This window comes from Carya illinoinensis, chromosome 10 (assembly GCF_018687715.1).
Source record: "Carya illinoinensis cultivar Pawnee chromosome 10, C.illinoinensisPawnee_v1, whole genome shotgun sequence".
Lineage (NCBI taxonomy): Eukaryota > Viridiplantae > Streptophyta > Magnoliopsida > Fagales > Juglandaceae > Carya > Carya illinoinensis.
This window is the reverse complement of record NC_056761.1, coordinates 22,602,560-22,622,437: the sequence shown is the minus strand read 5'-3', so window position 1 is coordinate 22,622,437 and position 19,878 is coordinate 22,602,560. Positions and strand designations below refer to the sequence as shown.

Sequence of the window (19,878 nt, the reverse complement as noted above, 5' to 3'; positions counted from 1 at the left end):
AGGTTATCCTTCAGAATGTTCTTCCTGTACAGCACATCTTTTGTTGGAAGAACATTGGAAAGGCTCCTCCATACAAACATTCGGATCTTCCCCGGGGCTTCTAACTTCCACAGGTCCTTCCACATCCCTGCATCTTCACCTCCCGAAGAGGGTTCTCCCCTTCTTCTTCTTGACAAACAGGTATCCATATGGTAAGCACTTTTGACTGTAAAAATTCCTCTTGTAGACCCTGCCCATATCTTTTTGTCACTGGCTCCTCTCCTGCTAATGGGGATTGAGAGGATCAAATCTGTTTCCTCTTTACAGAATATGGTCTTGACTAAGTCCTCCTTCCATGACTTCGAGCTTTCATTGATTAAATCACTCACCCTGCAGTTTGGATCCAAAATGTTAGGAGGTGTCTGTACTTGGTATGTTACTGGTCGAGGCAGCCACTTATCCTTCCAAATTGATATATCTCTTCCATTGCCCACTCTCCATACTAGCCCTTCTTTCACCAGATTCATACTAGACCAGATGCTTCTCCATATATACGATGGAGAACCCTTCAGCTCAGCTTCCATCACATCACAGTTCAGGAAATACTTCTCTTTGAACACTCTTGATACTAAAGATTGTGGCACTTTAATCATTCTCCACAATTGTTTTGCTAGTAGAGCCCTATTGAAGCTAATAAAATCCCTGAACCCCAATCCACCTTGGCTCTTGATTATTCCCATGCTGCCCCAAGATTTCCAGTGGATTCCATTACCCGCCTCTGATTGACACCACCAAAATTTGGCTATAATTGCTTCTATTTCTTTCAACAGTTTGGCAGGCATCTTGAAAACACTCATGGCATAGGATGGGATGGCTTGTAACACACTTTTAATAAGGATTTCCTTTCCAGCAGTGATTTGAAGTTATAGTCTGAGTTGGTATATTCGAATAATAGAAAGTTCAGAGCACAACAGAAATATCCGGGAAAAGTATGAGGCTATGAAGCAACGTGTCAATATTATGACGCTCCTATGGCATCAAAGGTCTTCCTTTTCACGAACAAGAGCATGCTTCAAGAGTTATGGGACTAGCGAAACAAGGGGAAGAGGAATAGGAGTCCTCTCTATCTCCCTATGAGGTGAGGTGAGTCTTTGTTTTGTAAAGAGGAGTACAATGGGCGTGGGCGAGAGAGAGTGTCGATTATGGAGGAGGCATTGTAGAAATAATGGTATAACGTCCCTCCTTGTGGTGGGTCATTTACAAAATAATTTTAAAAGAAATAGACAGGAATTACGATTCCTTTTGAAATTTCTTTTCCTTTCATGTCAGAATACAAAAGACTCCATGTTTATAAATAAAACTTGTTTTATTAGTTAAAAAGGTTACAACGGAAAATATTAAATTTCATAATTAAAGTCTCTCATACAAATAACATGCCTAGGCTTTTCCCTTGGGTTGTGCCTATCCTGACACGTCATACTCATTTTGTCCCTAGGAGAGCACACATAAAAACTAAAATGAGTCAATAACTCGTAAGCATTACTTCATACAGTTAACATATATGAACATAGGCTTTCAGTCATGCATTCATCACTCCATACATATCGTATACCTATCATGCATAGACATGCAGTTCATTTTAAAAACGTTGCAAGATAGGGTTTTTCTTTAAAAATATTTTCTTATCGTAAAACAGTTCCCCATGCTTCACTACCTTCATTTCTCAACGAGTCTGTTCATGCATACATCTTTTCATACATACATGCATTCTTTTTTGACATGCATACATTCTTTCTTTCTTATCATTTTCATTGGCCATTGCACACTATTGCACCCCATGTGCTGGGGTTAGCAGTCTTTTGAACCTGATTTTACCTGTGGCCACGGGTTGGGAATCCATTCCGTCAGGGTGCAGTACTGGGTGCACTACCAGTACTACTTACATGGCATTGTAATCTGCCCAGTCCATTCATTTGGTACCTTTTCCATTTTCATTCACATGGTCATTATGTATTTTCATACATCATGCATTCAGTCATTTCATTTCTTTACAGTCTGTTCAGTCATTTTTAGTTCTTACAGTTCTTTCGTTTGTAAAAAGTCATTTTAAAAGCATGGGACATTTAAAAAAAAAAAAAAAAGCTTTCTTTTGTTTAAAGCATCGGTCCGTTTCATATCTTGAACATACGTACAATATGTACTACATATAGCATCCATCCACATGCATACGCTTACATATTTTGGGTGCGTGAAAAGGGGCTACCAAGGAGGGTCGTTACTTATATTTGAAAACTTATGCTTAACGTTCTTTTTCATAAAGCATGTTTCGTAGAGAAAAGCGCTAGTTCGTAAAGCATTTTAGAGAATATGCGTTTTGTTTTCCTTTTCACTTATTTAAGAAAACTCTAGAAAAGTATGAACACAATACTTACTTGGACTTCATGCCATACTCAATCCATGTTGTCCATTCATGTGCGTGTTAGATGGCAACCTACATGCATATACATAACCTTACATCATTCTCTATCTAATACATAAGTAACTATACTAGAAATAGAACTATGTTTCACTTGAAACACTATCCATCCATCCCTGGGCTCTTATGTGCCATTTACTATATTAAAACTTTCGGAGTCTTATTCCTTAAAGTGAACCTCCGCAATTCAGCTTGGGGTTAAGACACTAAGACCTTTTTCTTACTCTTCTATTTCCACATTCTGGCACATGATTCCAACTGACAGAGTCACGCATTCCAAACTTAGACGATATACTCATCACTACCTCCATGCATCCTAGCCCATACTAAATCTTCATTCCCATCCATACAAGCCACATGATTTTAAGCCAACTTTGAGGCTTAAACATCGTGCAACCATGTTGAGTTAAATAGTTAGATATAAACACATATGAAGTTGAAGAAATTATGGTAATTTGGAGAATTAACGTTCATGATTTGAAAGAAGAAAGGATAAGATGTAGATGGAACTAAAAATGAAGAGCATGTAGAGGCAGGAATCCTACAGGATATCCCCAACCACGAACTACTTATTTATCCGTCATTTGATCTCAAATGAAAGGCTAAGATCTATGCAGACCATGCTTAAAAAGATGAATAAGATTGGAGAGACCGTTCCAACCGGAGGCCCTAGAGCATACAAAAAGGGCCCATAATATATTAAACACCAAGAAGCCTAGAGTTTGGGTCCAGCATGAGCCCAAAAGTCATGAAGGGATAGTCAAGAGGAATTCAAAAAGAGACATACATGGCACCACCTTTAACGGAAGGATAAAAACAGCAAGAAGTGATAGGATTATTCAAAATCCTAAGTCTTGATCTATTCCGATAAATCCTGGATGAGATATGTACAGCAAATGAGCTTATATATACAGGTAATCTTTAAGGTTTAAAAGAATAATTTCTCTGAACTAACTTTAGCATCGGAGTGTTTTAAGGAGGTGCCCCCCTCGAGTTTCATCAAAGAAGAATGGTTGAGCTGTGGGAGATTAGAAGTGAGACACGCCCCGAACATTTGGCGCCATCTGTGGGATGAGGTGATTCAGCATGGTTCTCACATGCCAATTGTGACGCGCTCAGTAGCAAGCTGAACGATGGACGCCGGACCGTCATCTATGGAAGCGCGGCTAGCAGTAGCAGAGGAGAAATTGAAAAAAGCTCTGGAGGCCATGTAAGTCTTGCAAAAGTATAACAACGACTTGAGACAAAAAAATGCAAATTCTCATAATGACGATGTGCTTGCCCACAGCGAGCAAGGTGAGCAAGAAGCACATTACAGGGTCGAAAGGGATGCTGAACTCGAAGAGAAAGAAAAGATGCATGATGAGTTGAAGGAGTTAGCAAGAAAATATGAAGAGATGGTGAAGAAGATGGGCGATTCTTCCTTGGTGGAAAGTCTGCTCCACCAAACAGACCTGCCATACAATGCCAGTATTATGGCTATACTGCTCCCACCAAAGTTTACAGTTCCCCAGATAGATATGTACGATGGGTCCAAGGACCCGGAAGATCATCTGAAAAACTTTAAAGCTCACATCACGCTTCACAGTTTCCAATGGGAGATTGAGATTTCCCTCTAACCCTAAAAGGTACCGCTCGAGGATGGTTTGGGACCCTTAGAACAAGGTCGATAGACAGCTTTGAGGAACTAGCAAAGCAGTTCTTGACTTAGTTCATGCCTAGCCGGAGACGTCGGCGCCCAGCCGCCTACCTGTTAACGGTTAAGCAAAGGGAAGATAAGAATTTAAAAGCCTACTTGGCCCGTTTCAACAAGGAGCACTTAACAACGAATGACCAAGATGAGAAGATCACCCTAGCCACCCTTTTAGGAGGGGTATGGCCGCACAGTCCTTTCATGGCAGAGTTGAGAGGACTCCTTCCACCCTCAGGAAGTTCATGGACAGGGCGGATGATTTTGTCAATGCAGAAGATACTCTACAGGCTTTGGTGGACCCTTGTAAAAAGGATACTCAAGTTGAGCAGAAAAATAGGCGGGCAAATAAGAAGGGTAATCCCAATAGGCGAGAAAAAGTGAGAGAAGGGTAGTCAAATCGCAACCTCAGATTGGTGCACAATAATCTGGGCATACAGGAAAGAGAGAGAGAAAAGGAAAGCCGCCGCCCTACCAAAACAGGCTGTCGGTACTGCAAATACCAGCAGACGAGCTCGCACTGGACGGAGGCATGCGTGACCATGAGAAAAAGAGTCGCTAAGTTAGCAGGAACTAGCGAATTGGAGCAAATGGTCATGGAACAATCAAAGCCTAAAAGGCGTCAGGAGGCTTGGCAAAAAGAAAGGCGGAGTTTTAGTCTGGAAAGTAGGCGCCACGTCAATAACCGCCAAGATAGGAGGGCGAGATCACCCCCAAGAGGCGATCGGAATAGGGCGCCCATAGGGAAAATAAAGACCATAGCGGGAGGTTTTGCTAGGGGGTATTTCCACGTCCAGTCGAAAGGCAAGATATAAAGAGGTATTCGTGGCGGATAGGGCACAAAAGCAACCAAAGCATAACAACAAGTGAATGGTGATATCCTTTGAAGAGGCGGACAGAGAAGGAATTATATACCCGCATGACGATGCTCTAGTGATAACTCTCGTGATAGCCAATTATACAACTAGGCGAGTACTAGTAGACAACAGGAGCTCGGCTGATATACTATTTTGGGAGGCGTTTGTCAAAATGGGGATTGATGTTGGAAGACTGAGGCTCTCCCCTACACTGTTATAGGGTTTCTCAGGGGATACAATCTAGCTTGTAGGGGCGATCACGCTCCCAGTAACTATAGGCAGGGGGACATGGACAGCAACCACGATGACTGACTTCTTAGTAGTAAAAGCTCCTTCCTCCTACAATGCCATATTGGGTAGACTAACACGTAGCCAATTGAGGGTGGTGACATCCACCTACCACCTCAAGATGAAGTTCCCAACAGATGGCAGCATGGGAGAGGCGAGAGGCGAGCAAGCCCTAGCTCGAGAATATTATGTGCAGGAATTAAAGAAAGTCAAGAAGGAAGTCTACACAGTCACAGGACAAGATGGGGCCTTGCCGCCTCTACTGCCGCCTGTGGAGGTAACTTGCGAGAGAGATATAGAAGTCAGGGATGACCGGGTTCAACAACATGCAGAAGTCAACGAACCGCTGGAACTCGTGACATTGTATGTTGATCGCCCCTGGACAACGACCCGAATCGGGACACAAGTCCCACCAATAGATAGCGAAGCCCTGATAAAATTGTTGATAGAACACAGGGATGTCTTCGCATGGAGCCATGAAGAAATGCCCGGTATAGACAACAATATCATTGAACATCACTTAGGCGTGGACCCAATGCACAAGGTAGTAAGACAGAAAATGAGATCATTCAGAGCAGAGAAGTACGCTGCCATTAATGAAGAAGTTGAGAGGTTGCTCGTAGCAGATTCATCAGAGAAGCCCACTACCCGGAGTGGTTATCCAATGTTGTCATGGTAAAAAAGGTGAACGGGAAGTAGAGAATGTGCGTAGACTGCACAGATTTAAACAAAGCTTGCCCGAAAGATAGCTTCCCCCTACCACGCATCGCCATCATCATAGATGCTACAGCAAGGCATCATATGTTAAGCCTCATGGATACATATTCAGGTTGCAACCAGATAAGGATGAATGTAACGGATGAAGAAAAAACATCTTTCATCACGGACCGAGGGCTATATTGCTACCAGGTTATGCCTTTCGGTCTAAAGAATGCAGGGGCGACTTACCAGAGGCTGGTTAACCGAATGTTCAAGGAACAGATTGGGAAATCCATGGAGGTATATGTGGATGACCTGCTGGTAAAAAGCAAAGAGTCTGCCCAACATCTTCTAGATTTGCGAATGGCGTTTGGAGTCTTACACCGTTACAAGATGAGACTGAACCCATCAAAATGTGCTTTCGGGGTTCAATCAGGGAAATTCTCAGGCTTCATCATGTTTGAAAGAGGAATTGAAGCCTCTCCAAATAAGATAAAGGCCATAATCAATATGAAACTGCCGCAGAATCTGAACGAGACTCAACGAATAGCAGGGAGAGTGGCCGCCCTAGGAAGGTTCATAGCCAAGTCAACAGACAAGTGCCTCCCTTTTTTTCAAGTGTTGTGGAAGGTGCATCCTTGGAATGAGCAATGCAACATGAAGCGTTCGAAAGATTAAAACAGTATCTGGCCAGTCTGCCCCTTTTAAAATGACCAGAGAAGGGAGACGTACTCTATGCATATCTATCAGCCTCCCCATACGCTGTATCCATCGTCCTCATAAAGGAAGAAGAAGCCATGCAACATCCAGTGTATTATGTGAGTCGAGCACTCAGAGGAGCAAAGGCAAGATACCCATGAATTGAGCTATTGGCATTTGCCTTGGTAATGGCGGCCAGGAAACTCCATCCTTATTTCTAGGCCAACACAATGAAGGTACTGACAGAGGCTCCATTGGCGAAAATACTGAGGAAGCCAGATTGTACAGGGAGGCTGATAGGTTGGTCAATCAAGTTGAGTGAGTTCGATATAGAGTATGGGCCAAGGAAAGCCATAAAAGGGAAAGCAATGGTGGATTTTGTAGCAGAATTCTCAGACTTTTCCCAGGAGAAGGTGATAGCACCGTCAGGAAAGCCCTGAGTATTGTTTATAGACGGGTCGTCCTACCGGATAGGCGGAGGCCTAGGAATACATTTACTGAGCCCCAACGGCCAAGAACGGTATTACATGGTCACACTGACATTCAAAATGATGAACAACGAAGCTAAGTATGAAGCGTTGATAGCGGGTTTGTCTGTGGCCACCCAGATCGGGGCAACCGAGGTAGACGCCAGGTCAGATTCACAAGTAGTAGTAAATCAAGTTTTGGGTGTGTACGCTGCAAAGGTCAAAAAGTTAAAGAAACATCTTGCACGAGTTTGGGAAATACGCAATCTCTTCTCATACTTTGCCATCACTCAGATACCAAGGGCGAACAACGAGATCGTGGACAGATTGGCACGAGCGGCATTAGGAGGGGAGGAAGTACCCCTACCATGGCCAGTCGAGAGAAGGGTCATCGAGGTCCCAGATTGGGCAAACAGTATAGTGGAGTACTTGGATGAAGGAAAATTTCCAGAAGCAAGAGAAGAGGCAAGAAAGATAAAGAAAAGGGCGGTTAGGTTCCTACTCATCGATGGGATCCTTTATAAAAGAGGTTTCTCTATTCCTTTACTGCAATGCATGTCTGCACAAGAGGCATAGTATGTCTTGGCTGAGATACATGAAGGAATATGTGGAAACTACAGTGGGGAAAGAATCTTAGCTAGGAAAGCGGCTCGGGTAGGATATTACTGGCCTAATGCTCTAAGGGATGCGCGGGAGTTCACCAAGAGGTGTGCAAAATGCCAAAATTATGCACCTACATCGCATGCCCCTCTGGAGGAATTAGCATCAATAACAGCATCATGGCCATTCACCCAGTGGGGGGTGGATTTGGTGGGATCCTTCCCTCCAGGAGAAGGTGATGTTAAGTTCATGATAGTCGCTGTCAACTATTTTACAAAATGGGCAAAAGCAGAGCAGTTAGCAACAATCACAGGCAAGGCCGTGACAAAATTCTTGTGGAAGAATGTTGTCTGCAGGTTTGGGATTCCCCACAGTATTATAACCGATAATGGGCGCAAGTTCGACTCAGATCACTACAGAGAATGGTGCGCGGAGTTAAGGATCAAGGCAAAGTACTCCTCCCCAGGCCACCCCCAAGCAAATGGTCAAGCTGAGGTGACAAATAAGGCATTACTATCAATCCTCAAGAAAAAGGTCGCGGAGAAAAAAGGGGATTGGGCAGACGAGCTACCAAGGGTACTCTAGGCGTATAGAACCACAGCAAAAATTCCGACAGGGGAATCTCCGTTTATGCTGGCATATGAATGCGAGGCGGTCACAGTAGTGGAAATAGGGCTGCCAACCTACAGAACGAGCCATTTCTCGGGTACTTGGAATGACCAAAAGTTAGAAGAATACCTCGACTTATTCGAAGAAGAAAGAGAGATAACCGACATTCGGATGTTGCAAGAAAAGAGGAAAGTTGCGCAGTATTTCAACAAAAGAGTAAGGCCCAGGACCTTTATAGTGGGCGACCTGGTTTTGAAGAAAAGTGGGGTAACCACCCAAGGCGAGGGAAAAATGGGACCCCGATGGGAAGGTCCTTAGCTGGTAGTGGCCAACAACCGGCCTGGATCATACAGATTGGAAGACAGTGAGGGCAAGGAACTGTAGCACCCGTGGAACACAGAGCATTTGAAGAAATTTTACCAATAATTTTTGTAGTACTTATTGATTTAAAGTTCCTTATCTTTATTTTTATCTGAATATTTGAGACATCACTATTTACAAATATATTCCGTTTCATTCATTAAAAGTTCTGTACAGAGAAAAACGTTTCCAAGGGAAAACACCAAAGACAAGCCTTAGCAGCTTGTGGTGCCATGAAAAAAGGGCACATAGGTCCTCAGACCACGCTAACCCTAAAAACCAAAGACAAGCCTTAGCAGCTTGTGGTGTCATGAAAAAATGAGCGCGTAGGTCCTCAGACCACGCCAACCCTAAACACCCAAGACAAGCCTTAGCAGCTTGTGGTGCCATGAAAAAAGGGCAAAAAAGGTCAAGAATCGCTCAACCCTAAACACCAAAGACAAGTCTTAGCAGCTTGTGGTGCCATGAAAAAAGGGCAAGAAAGGTCACTGACCGCTCGACCCTAAACACCAAAGACAAGGCTTAGCATATTGTGATGCCATGAAAAAAGGGGCGCGTAGGTCCTCAAACCATGCCTAACCTAAACACCAAAGACAAGCCTTAGCAGCTTGTGGTGCCATGAAAAAAGGGTGAGAAAAGTCAAGGACCACTCGACCCTAAACACCAAAGACAAGTCTTAACAACTTGTGGTGCCATGAAAAAAGGAGCGCGTAGGTCCTCAGACCACGTTGACCTTAAACAACAAAGACAAGTCTTAGTAGCTTGTGGTGCCATGAAAAAAGGGCGAGAAAGGTCAAGGATAGCTCGACCCTAAACACCAAAGACAAGCCTTAGCAGCTTGTGGTGCCATGAAAAAGGAGGCGTGTAGGTCCTCAGACCACGCTGACCCTAAACACCAAAGACAAGCCTTAGCAGCTTGTGGTGATATGAAAAAAGGGCAAGAAAGGTCACGGACTGCTCAACCCTAAGCACCAAAGACAAGCCTTAGCAGCTTGTGGAGCCATGAAAAAAGAGTTGCGTAGGCCTCAAACCATGCCGACCCTAAACAGCAAAGACAAGCCTTAGCAACTTGTGGTGCCATGAAAAAAAGGGCGAGAAAGGTCAAGGAACGCTCGACCCTAAACACCAAAGACAAGCCTTAGCAGCTTGTGGTGCCATAACAAAGGGACACGTACGTCCTCAGACCACGCCGACCCTAAACACCAAAGACAAGCCTTAGCAGCTTGTGGATTCATGAAAAAAGGGCGAGAAAGGTTAAGGACTGATTGATCCTAAACACCAAAGACAAGCCTTAGCAGCTTGTGATGCCATGAAAAAAGAGGCGCGTAGGTTCTCAGACCATGCCAACCCTAAACACCAAAGACAAGTCTTAGCAACTTGTGGTGCCATAAAAAAGAGGCGCGTAGGTCCTCAGACCACGCCAACCCTAAACACCAAAGACAAGCCTTAGCAGCTTATGGTGCCATGAAAAAAGGGGCGCATAGGTCCTCAGACCACCCGACCTTAAACACCAAAGGCGAGCCTCAGCAGCTTCTGGTGCCATTAAAAAGACGAGAAGTAAATAAACACAGAAGCCAAAACGTTGAACAGACCAAACCAAAGTCCAATGTTACACGTATATAAAATATACCAAGAAACAATGTTATTATCCATAGTCAAATACAAAAAATGGGCTTAACAAAAAGGGAAGGGGCTTTCAAGGGGCATCTTCGGGCGGGAAGCGAGGCACGTTTGCAAAAACATTGGGCATCTCCTTCCGTCCGAACTTGTCAACCACTCGGAGGGAAGCTTCCTTAGGATAAAACAAATTATGGTCAAGAATCCTGAGGTTGGTGGCAGGATTAGCCAGAAGACGGTCCCTAAGCCTCACAATGCTGCAGCCATACCCAAAAGCAAAGGCATCATCCCTTGTGGTAGGGACATGGGCCAACTGGTCGCGAAGTCGTGCGACCTCTTCCCAAGCAGCAGTCAGCTCCCCTTCCTTCTCAGATAGACTCTGCTGACTGGCTCTAAGGGCCAAGTTTGCCTCCCGAAGACTCTCCTCAGAGGACCTGCAGCTGTCTTGAGAACGGGCCAGGTCTTCACAAAGTGAGGACAGTGCCTTATCGCGGGCGACAAGCTCAAAATTTAGACGAGAGCTCTCAGCCTTAAGACTCTCCTAAGCCTCTAAAAGTTGCCGCCTGGCAGAATCCCCCTCCGAAAGGAGAATTGACTAAGTGAAATAGGCCTTGCCCTTGGCCTCGTTTGCTAGGTGGGCTGCTTCACGCTACGCGAGGAGTTTAGCCTCGTCTATCTCCAGATCACCTTGCAAAGAATGGGAGTAGCCCTTGGATTGCTCCAGTAGGATTTTCAGCTCCTTCCTATCCTCAACCAGAGCAACCAATTCAACCATATCAGCCCACTATCTCTCCAAGGCACGTTTGGCTATATAGCACAGCTGGTGACGCTCCCTAACCTCCTTCTCGAGAAGGGAACAATCTGCAACGATCCATGCTGCCAAGTCATTAATCCCCTGAGAAAAACAAGCAACCAACATGAAAAAAGACAAAGATACGAAATAAGTATATACAAGAAATGACACAAAGTATAATACCTCAGAAAGCCAATTTTTCAGACGGTTTGCCATCTAGGCAATGGCCTCTGCCTAGGAGAGGGCTGATGTTGAAGAACCACCACTACTAGTATCCCCCCTCGCGATCTCGCTAGGGGATGAAAGGTTTTCTTCGTCGGGCCTCACAGACGAAGCCATCGTCCTCCCCGGTGGATCAACCACGCGTAAAGGGGGCAGAGTGGGTGGTGGTTGAGCCAAGTCAGCATCACGAAGGCGGGCGTCCACCTTCAAGAAATTCGCCCACTCCTCCTCAAGGAAGGAGTCAGTATCCCCACCAAAAGAGGAGGCATGGGTAGGAGGAAGAGAAAGTCTAGGCCCACTGCCAATGGGCGAGGGGGTTTTTCCCCTAGAGATGGTGTCTGGTAAGCTCTCTGGGGACACCATCTCTGGGGAAGTTGGCAGTGAACCAACCTCGCCGCCTGTTTCAGCTGGACGTGGAGGGACATCCCTTGTGGCACCTATGGGCAAAACAATGGCCGCCTCTGTAGGGGCAGTAATAATAGAAAGGGGTGAGCAAGCTCCCACTAAAGTGATTGAGTCGAGATTAAGGGCCGCAACCACTCTGGGGCTTAACTCTAACTGACTCACTCGCCCGGCCAACACAGGAAACTCAAAAGCAGGGGCAAGTGTTGGGGCAGGCTGCTGGATCCTAGACACGACCTGGAGGGAGGCGGCCAGGCCAGAAAGGGCCAAGTTGACTAAGCTCTCCACGTCCCTCAGGCCATGAGAACGTGGCGGTGACGGGGATGGCAAAGGCAAGGAGGGTTTAGTGGTACTTTGCGGGGTAGAACCCTGGCTGTGGCTCTCCTCCAAAGATACTGCAAAGACCTCCAGTTGGGGCAACAGAGACTCAACGACGGCTAGCTACGATGGTTCCTAAGAAGGGGTGCCCTCCTGTGGCACCAAGTCTTGGACGCCCCTTGAGGGCGCTAGTGTCTCCTGTAGAGCAAAAGAAGGCGGAGAAGGACTTCCAAAGCAAGCTTTCTTTTGGCGACCGCCTGCTTCATTCTTCTTCTTGGTCCTCTTCTCTCTCTTCTCGGTGGCCACCTCCTTTTCTCCATTGTTCTTCTTTTTTCCCTCTTTTTGGCAACCTCTTCCCCCTCCCCCTCTTCCAAACGTTTCTTCCACTTAGAGGATTCAGACCTCGCAGTTTTCTCAGTGGGCTTCGGAAGGAGAGGAGGAATGGTGTCAGAAATCATGAAGTTCAAAAGACTGATTGGGAGACTTCAAAAATCGATCAATGTGGGCAGTGGTCATCAAGCTGTCAGTCCAGAGCACCTCTGGATTAGCTTTGGCCCGAGAATCAACTATCACGATTCGAGCTACTTCGTGACACGACAAGGCCGGCATCGTACGCCATAGATCCTTCTCATTGGGAAGAGGGTGCCAAATCATTCTGATTGGGAAATCACGGAAAACTTCTTCCGTGCCGAGGTATTCCCAATTTTGGCCAGACACATAAAAGAACCTAGTGGTCCACGCCTTGGCATTGGAGTAGTGAGTCTCAAACCGAGCCAACTTTTGCCCATCATCTTTTCTACGGAAGCCGAGAACATTGCCTTTGGAAGCTTCCCTCAGGTTATAAAATACCAAAAATTCCCGGGCGGTCAGATCGGGATAAGGGTCCTTGAGAGGTTCCAAAGCCATGCGAAATACAATACAAGCATAGAGGTACGTCCTCAATGCAAAAGGGTGCATCTGAGAGGGAGCGAGGTTGAGGAGATCCAAAAGGTCGCGAAGAGGGCGGCAGAAAAGGGAGCCTCAACCCGTTCTGCAAATGAGAAATAGTGATAACTGCTCTAGGGGCAAAGCCCTCCATGTCACAAACTCCACGTTCAGGAAGGCTTAAAACAATAGTCTCAAGAATACGATAGTCTTCCTGAATAGTGGGAAGATTTTTCTCTCGGAGTCATGAATGCCACTGGTGCCCGTGAAGACTGTGCCCTCAGGGATCGCAAAGGGGCTTTCGGAAACCTCGCCTTCAACGTAAGAAGCCATTGAAGTCGTTGGGAAAAGAATAGCAAGAAAAGAGCAAGATGAGCAAAGAGCAAAGATAGGAATGAAGAGGCAAAGAGCGTAATAGGGGAAGGAATGAGAGACAGCGGAAAAGAAAGTTTTGAAGGGTAATGAAATGCGAAAGGCTAAAAGGAAAGAAAAAGTAACTTTGCAAGAAGACTAACCAACGCAAGTAAATTGTTTGTCTTCTCTGCCACAATAGCGGGAAATGATATCAAATCTACGGTTCTTTGTAACCAAATCTTTATGGGGCGAAGGAAATGACATAAAACGGCCAGAGGGTGCAACGAGCTAGAAAACATAAAAAGGTCGTGGGTTGTTTGAGCCCATGCCATGTCTACATAATTTCCAAGTACCCAAGCCCATGCGGTCACACCCAGCACTTTCACAGCAACGAGATTGGTCGAAAATAAATTCTTTCCGCCAGAAGGCGAATAGAATTGGCTGGGTAGCTGGAGGGACCGTTCCAACCGAAGGGCCCTGGAGCATACAAAAGGAGGCCATAATACATTAAACACCAATAACCCCAGAGTTTGGGTCCAGCATGAGCCCAAAAGTCACAAAGGGATGGTCAAGAGGAATTTAAAAAGAGACATACATGGTGCCACCTTTAACGGAAGGATAAAAACAGTAAGAAGTGATAGGATTATTCAAAATCTTAAGTCTTGATCTGTTCCGATAAATCCTGGATGAGAAATGTACAGCAAACGAGCATATATATACAGGTAATCTTTAAGGTTTAAAAGAATAATCTCTCTGAACTAACTTTAGCATCAGAGTGTTTTCAAGAGGAGCCCCCTCAAGTTTCATCAAAGAAGAATGGTTGAGCTGTGAGAGATTAAAAGTGAGACACGTCCCGAACAAAGATTATTCAGTGTCAAATCAACGTGGGCAGCCCATGCGTTGATCACATAATAGAATCAAATTCAAGCTAGCAACTTTTGAATGAATCCTGCAAGCTGTAGAAAGGCGCGCAGTTTTTACTTTAAATGGACGGTTGTCGAGGTCGTGCATGGGCCTATATACCACCCGAAAGTATTCTCGATCTGCTTTTTATTAATTGTCAAAGTGTCGAAACTCATACATACATATTCTGTTTGATCTACGTACATCGTTTTCGATCAATGACAACCCAACACGATGAAAGGACATCCGTTGAAGCTATATACGAACAAAAAGAAAGAACAAAGAAAAAGAGATATATATCATACCACTTTCTTATACAAAGAAAAAAAGCTGAGGCACCTTCTTGTTTAACGTTGATCATATTAATGCAGGTTTGAGAATCTTAAACGTGTGGATTCTTGTCCCACTTACGTAGTTGCAAGTCTCAAAAAGTGAAAAATACTGATAATTTAAAGACAAGAAAGATTTTGAAGTTGCTAATCGAATTTTACAAGTTCGACGTACATGAGTTCGTGGAACATTCTATAAATGCTAAAGCAGGAAAAGTATTTCATAATAAGGGTGGTGCCCACTAGTACTAATTTTATTTTTTATTTTTTATTTTTTTATTCTTTTCTTTATTACATTTTTTTAACATATTTAATTTTTGAAAAAATAAAAAATACACCAATACATTAAAAGTCACTTTTCTAACCTTTAAGTAAAAAAAATTAATTAAAAAAAATTAAATACATGAACAATCAAAATGAGAGAACAAACTCATAATAAGGCATACTAGTCCTTCCCATTTCATAAAGCATTAACTGTTTAGAAAATGGGATGAAATAAAGTGCATTTTGGATGGGAAATAGTAACGGCTAAGATGTTATCTATCATTAATTTTCACATTAATGATGCAGTGACGTGCATGCATGCAGGTATGGGAATTGCTACAGGTACACGGGGTTGGGTACCTTCGGGGGAATCGACTGAAGTCATGCCGATATATTAAAAAAACACAAAAACACGGATGAGAGGAAACCGAAGTCAAAAACCTTGCTTCTAAGAGAGATCGTCGCTCGCAAAATCCCATAATCGATAAGAGAGATCTGTCGCTCGCAAAACACGAATCCAATCTCCGAAACCTTGCTTCCTGTTTTCTCTCTTTCAATTCACACTATGATTGGGAGTTGAAGAGTAGAGACGACAGGATAGGGTTGGGGAAGTCAACTTTATTTCTCTTGTTTGGATGTGTAGAAAAAATGGGAGGAAACTTGTCTAGTTCTACCAATACAGTCGTTCTCAGACTAATTTAAAAGCTCCTTTCTTTTTTCCTCAACTATCCCCAAATGTTCCATCTAATCTGGTTGTTAGGCTCACTAGAATTTTCCTTTTGGATTTAGTTCCTTGTGCATGCTAAACCGATCAGATTAGGAATGATATCTTAAACAGGATTTTGCTGCCATGACAAACATGCTTCTTCAAATGGGTTTAAGTGATTTCGATACATTTGCAGTTTGCTTTATCATCAAAGTCCAACTTAATCATTTTTCTTCAAAATTTGTGTATGAGAAAAAGGATACTGAGAAGATGAGAAGAAGACCCAACATCACCGAATTTGCTCTTTAGGGCATGCAACCACATACTGCTCTTTAGGATATAAGAAGAAGATGAGAAGAAGGAGATGAGAAGTACCTGTGTTCGTCTTGCTCGAAAAAGATGAGAAGAAGACCCACTTGTGAAAATGAAAGCTTACAAATAAAGAAGAATGAGACCCACTCATTAAATACAAAACGTGTCGTTTTCAATTTATCCACGTGGAGGGCCGGGTACGCGGGGGGTTCCCCACGCCGGGTGCAAATAGAGTTTTTGTGCAGGTATATGGTATATATAGAGGAGATCTAGGTCAAGTATTAGCTAGAACCCAGATTTTTAGAAGAAAAATGCTAAGTGAACCGATAGTTTGACCGATGGTTTGACCGTTTGTGTTTTTTTTTTTTTTTAGAAAAGAAAAAATTCGAAGTGATCATTATTAGAAAATTTGAATTTTTTTTATTCTTTTAAGAATAGTTAAAGATGTTTAAAAAATAGATAAAAGAAAATTAAAATAAAAAATTGTGCTTATCAGTCTTGCTATCAGTACCGATTATCAGTACTAGTAGCAGGACTCTTATAAGAAATTATATATAGGAGACTATCACATGCATGTAGCACGCATTAGATCATCATATTTAATGTTTTTTTTTTTTGAGAAAATATAAAAGAAAAAAGATATATATTTATATATATATATATATCAGTTTTTCTACAGGTAGCCAGGATTGGGTACCTTTGGGGGAATCGTCAGCAGATCTATTTAAAAAAAGAAAAAACCAAAATTGCAGAAACAGCTCAAACCCAACAAGAAAAATGCAGAAAAACAGCTACGTCATTTGTAGATGAGTACTGTCGAAGAAATTTTTTCTAAGAGAGAGAGTGCCCTCGCCCTGGTTGTATGCGGTTTTTGTTTCCATCTTTCTACATCTTTGACTTCTTGTAATGAAATGTTATTCCTTTTTGTAAGTAAAAATGAAGGAATCCAAGTTTTTGGCCACCACCTGTGGAAAAGAAATGAACAGAGAGAGAGAGTTCCTCGCATTGTAATAGAAATTAGGGCTCTTTTTTTTTTTTTTTTTTAATTGTCAAGTCAGCTACTACAATGGAAAGCCGGTGAGGGCGCGACCCATGATAAAGAATGTCAATGAAGGAAAGGGTCTTTGCGCAGATTGTTGTTGTTACTCGTAACATCATTGGCAAGAAACGCTTCAATCAGATTAGAGGAAAGGCTATTGTTGCACATTCACAGGCGATTATTGAATTCTGCAAGTCAATTGGAGCAAATCAAAAGCAAAGATAGGGTCTGATTTGACTAGCCAAGAGGAATGGAGAATTTCTAGATTTCCTTGCATAGTGGAAAATAGTTTTAACTTCATACTTCTTAGATTTGGCATGTAAACTACATTCCTATCCTAATTCCTGTCTGTATGTACTTCTCAATTTTCAGATAGCTTTAATATATATTCAATTGTCCAAATAGAAAAAAAATACTACTACGTACAAGCTTTTATAATCCTCACCTACCCACCATTAATTTGTTTTTCGGAGTTGGGGATTGGTGTTTGCTGTGAAAGTTTGTTGGTTTCGTCATTCTTGCTCGTTACTTGGATGACTGGGCTGGGTGGTTGTAGCCATATTGGACGTTGTTTGGGAACTGTACCTAGATGAGAAGAAGATGATGAGAGGAAGAAGATGAGAAGAAGAAGATGGAATCAAACATGTAATCGTCTTCGTGTTTCGGTGATTTTGGGAATTTCAAAATCGTGGGTTGAAGAAACCAATGGAGCATGGCTTGGTCGGGATGAGAAGAAGCAGATAAGAAGAAGAAGATGGAATCAAACCTGTAATCGTCCTCGTGTTTGGCGGTCGTCTATGGGGAAGCTTGCTCTGCTCTGTGGGTAGATGAAGGGAGTGTTGTGTTCAACCTAACTGAATTTGAAACGCACCGTTTCATTACTGTACACGTGAAGCCACGGCTACGCTGGGGTCTCCAACCACAAGTGCAAGTAGACTTTTTCTATATATATATATATATATATAGCATACAATTAATATGTTCTCATGTCTATCATGACCTCATCTTCTTTTAATATCTAACCAAGATGGATTTGAAAATCCACTCGTCTCGTTTTCTCTGGCCTTGCCTCTTCGAATTTGATATGTGGGTAAATCTTACGGCTTTCTTAAGGCATACTAAGAATGGACAATAATTTATGAAAAATGATATTTATAGTTATAATTATTAATAATGCTATGTACAATCATGTATAGATTGTGCAAGCGTTGCTTTCTTATTTGGAAGAAAAGTGGGTTTCATTATTAAAAGAAGAGTTCTGCAACATAAAGTCACTTTTGTTTACTCTTTGCGCACTCCACTGATGTGATTGGTCAAAATAATTATTTTATATTAAACAAAGTGACACAACCAATCATATTAGTGGAGTGCATAAAAAATACGCAATAATAGCTTCATATACAATTTTTATTAAAAAAATAATATTTTCATATCGGTTTCATATTTATTCACTTTTTTCGAAAGTAATATGCAGTATTTATGCACTCTATGACTACAAATATCATTTCTCAAATATATATCATCAGCATTTAGAAATTCACATAATCATAATATTTCGTTGGAATTGCCATCAATTAATGGCCTTGTCTCAAAGTTCAATCGGTCCAAATTAAGATAGAATTATCTCCCAATAATATTTAATTTGTCATCAGGTGAGCCAGTGGTCCATTCTATTATTGTAGATTTATATTCTTATAATTTTTATCTTTTATCTCAACTTACAACTAAAAAGTAACCCAAAAAAAGAAAAAAATCAAAGGATCCCTTTATTCATCATGTGCTCAAAAAATATATTAAATAGTTCTACTTCAAACCTCAGCCACACTTACAAGAATTACAGTCACATAAAAGTTTAAAACAAAAGAATACCATAACGTTGCCCACAACTCGAAACAGCTAAATCATCAATTTAGAATCAAATTCCCCTCTTCTTAATTTATTACAATAGGAAACCCATGACAATGGGAAATAATGTACCAAGAAACTAGAAAAGATCCCGGATGATGAAGAATCGGGTAGCATATGAGCCGTTGGGCCAATGGATTGCTCATTGGCTACCTGATGGATCAAGTTATTCTGAGTGCTCCAACTCCTACGCCTAGTGCTTCTAGGAGGAGTTCGGGTTGAAGGTGGAGTTCTATCTGAAGATTGAGTATTGTTTGTAGGTGGGGTACCATCTAAAGAGCTCGAGACGGTAACAGACAACTTCTGGCCTAAAAGGCAATGTCGACCAAGCTAGAGTGCATGAGTGCCAGCAGTGGACAGAGTTATGTTGACAGGTCCAGTGGTGATGGTGTCACCGATGGGATTAGACGAGCTGCAACTATCATAGGATTCTTTCGGCACTTGAAGAACATCGTGCGCATTTGTTGTAAGAGTTTTATTTAAACTCTATGTCCCACACACCCATCTTAATAAAATTTGAAATAGCTCAAGTTTATTAGATTAAAGATGAGTGATAACGGGATAACAGAAATCCTAAGAGATAAGATTAAAACTCTATCTCTAATTATAGTCAGATACAAACTCTTAGATTTCTTGATGGTCAGAAATCTATAAATAGCACTGAGGGATTAAAGGGTTCTCACCTACAACATTAGAGTGCCTCTTGCCATCGTGAGACACTTGTGAGGCAAAGTTGCTAGGGTGATCCTTCTCTCATAGCCAGATTTAATTCTTCATCAAACTGATGGAGAAAGGTACGCATTTATTTATTACTGTTTATTATTGTGGATCATATGAAATCGAAGATCCGTTTATTAATGTTCATGTTAAAATATCTAACATGTGGTATCAGAGCATGGTTATAGATTTTTTATGATCTTAATAAGATATTCAGTAAATATATATTGTCGTGTATTGTGATTTCATTATATCGAAAAAGATTAAAAAATAATATATTTACTATTTGAGAAAGAACGATACACTCACATTAATGAAAAGCAATTCGGTTTTCATTATTCCGTACTGA

At 42.3% G+C, this 19,878-nt stretch overlaps 1 protein-coding gene and 1 long non-coding RNA gene across 2 annotated transcripts; one reads left to right on the top strand and one right to left on the bottom strand.

Moving 5' to 3' along the window:
* The first annotated feature begins 7,215 nt into the window (after positions 1-7,215).
* On the top strand, positions 7,216-8,340 carry LOC122278561 (uncharacterized protein K02A2.6-like). Its single transcript, XM_043088739.1, has 2 exons — positions 7,216-7,730; positions 7,776-8,340. The coding sequence occupies exons 1-2, from the start codon at positions 7,216-7,218 to the stop codon at positions 8,338-8,340; spliced, it is 1,080 nt and encodes a 359-aa protein (XP_042944673.1).
* An 8,159-nt stretch (positions 8,341-16,499) lies between these two features.
* LOC122280073 lies at positions 16,500-17,814 on the bottom strand. The gene is made up of 3 exons (XR_006229726.1): positions 17,674-17,814; positions 17,361-17,492; positions 16,500-17,095 (listed from the first exon to the last, which is right to left on the bottom strand). It is a non-coding gene; the product is annotated as an uncharacterized LOC122280073 (long non-coding RNA).
* Between the last annotated feature and the right edge of the window lie 2,064 nt (positions 17,815-19,878).

Coding starts and splice junctions, on each gene's coding strand:
- LOC122278561 (XM_043088739.1), top strand. CDS start 7,216: ATGGTCACACTGACATTCAAAATGATGAACAACGAAGCTAAGTATGAA. Junction 7,731..7,775: donor ATGTCTGCACAAGAGGCATA/GTATGTCTTGGC, acceptor TGGAAACTACAG/TGGGGAAAGAATCTTAGCTA.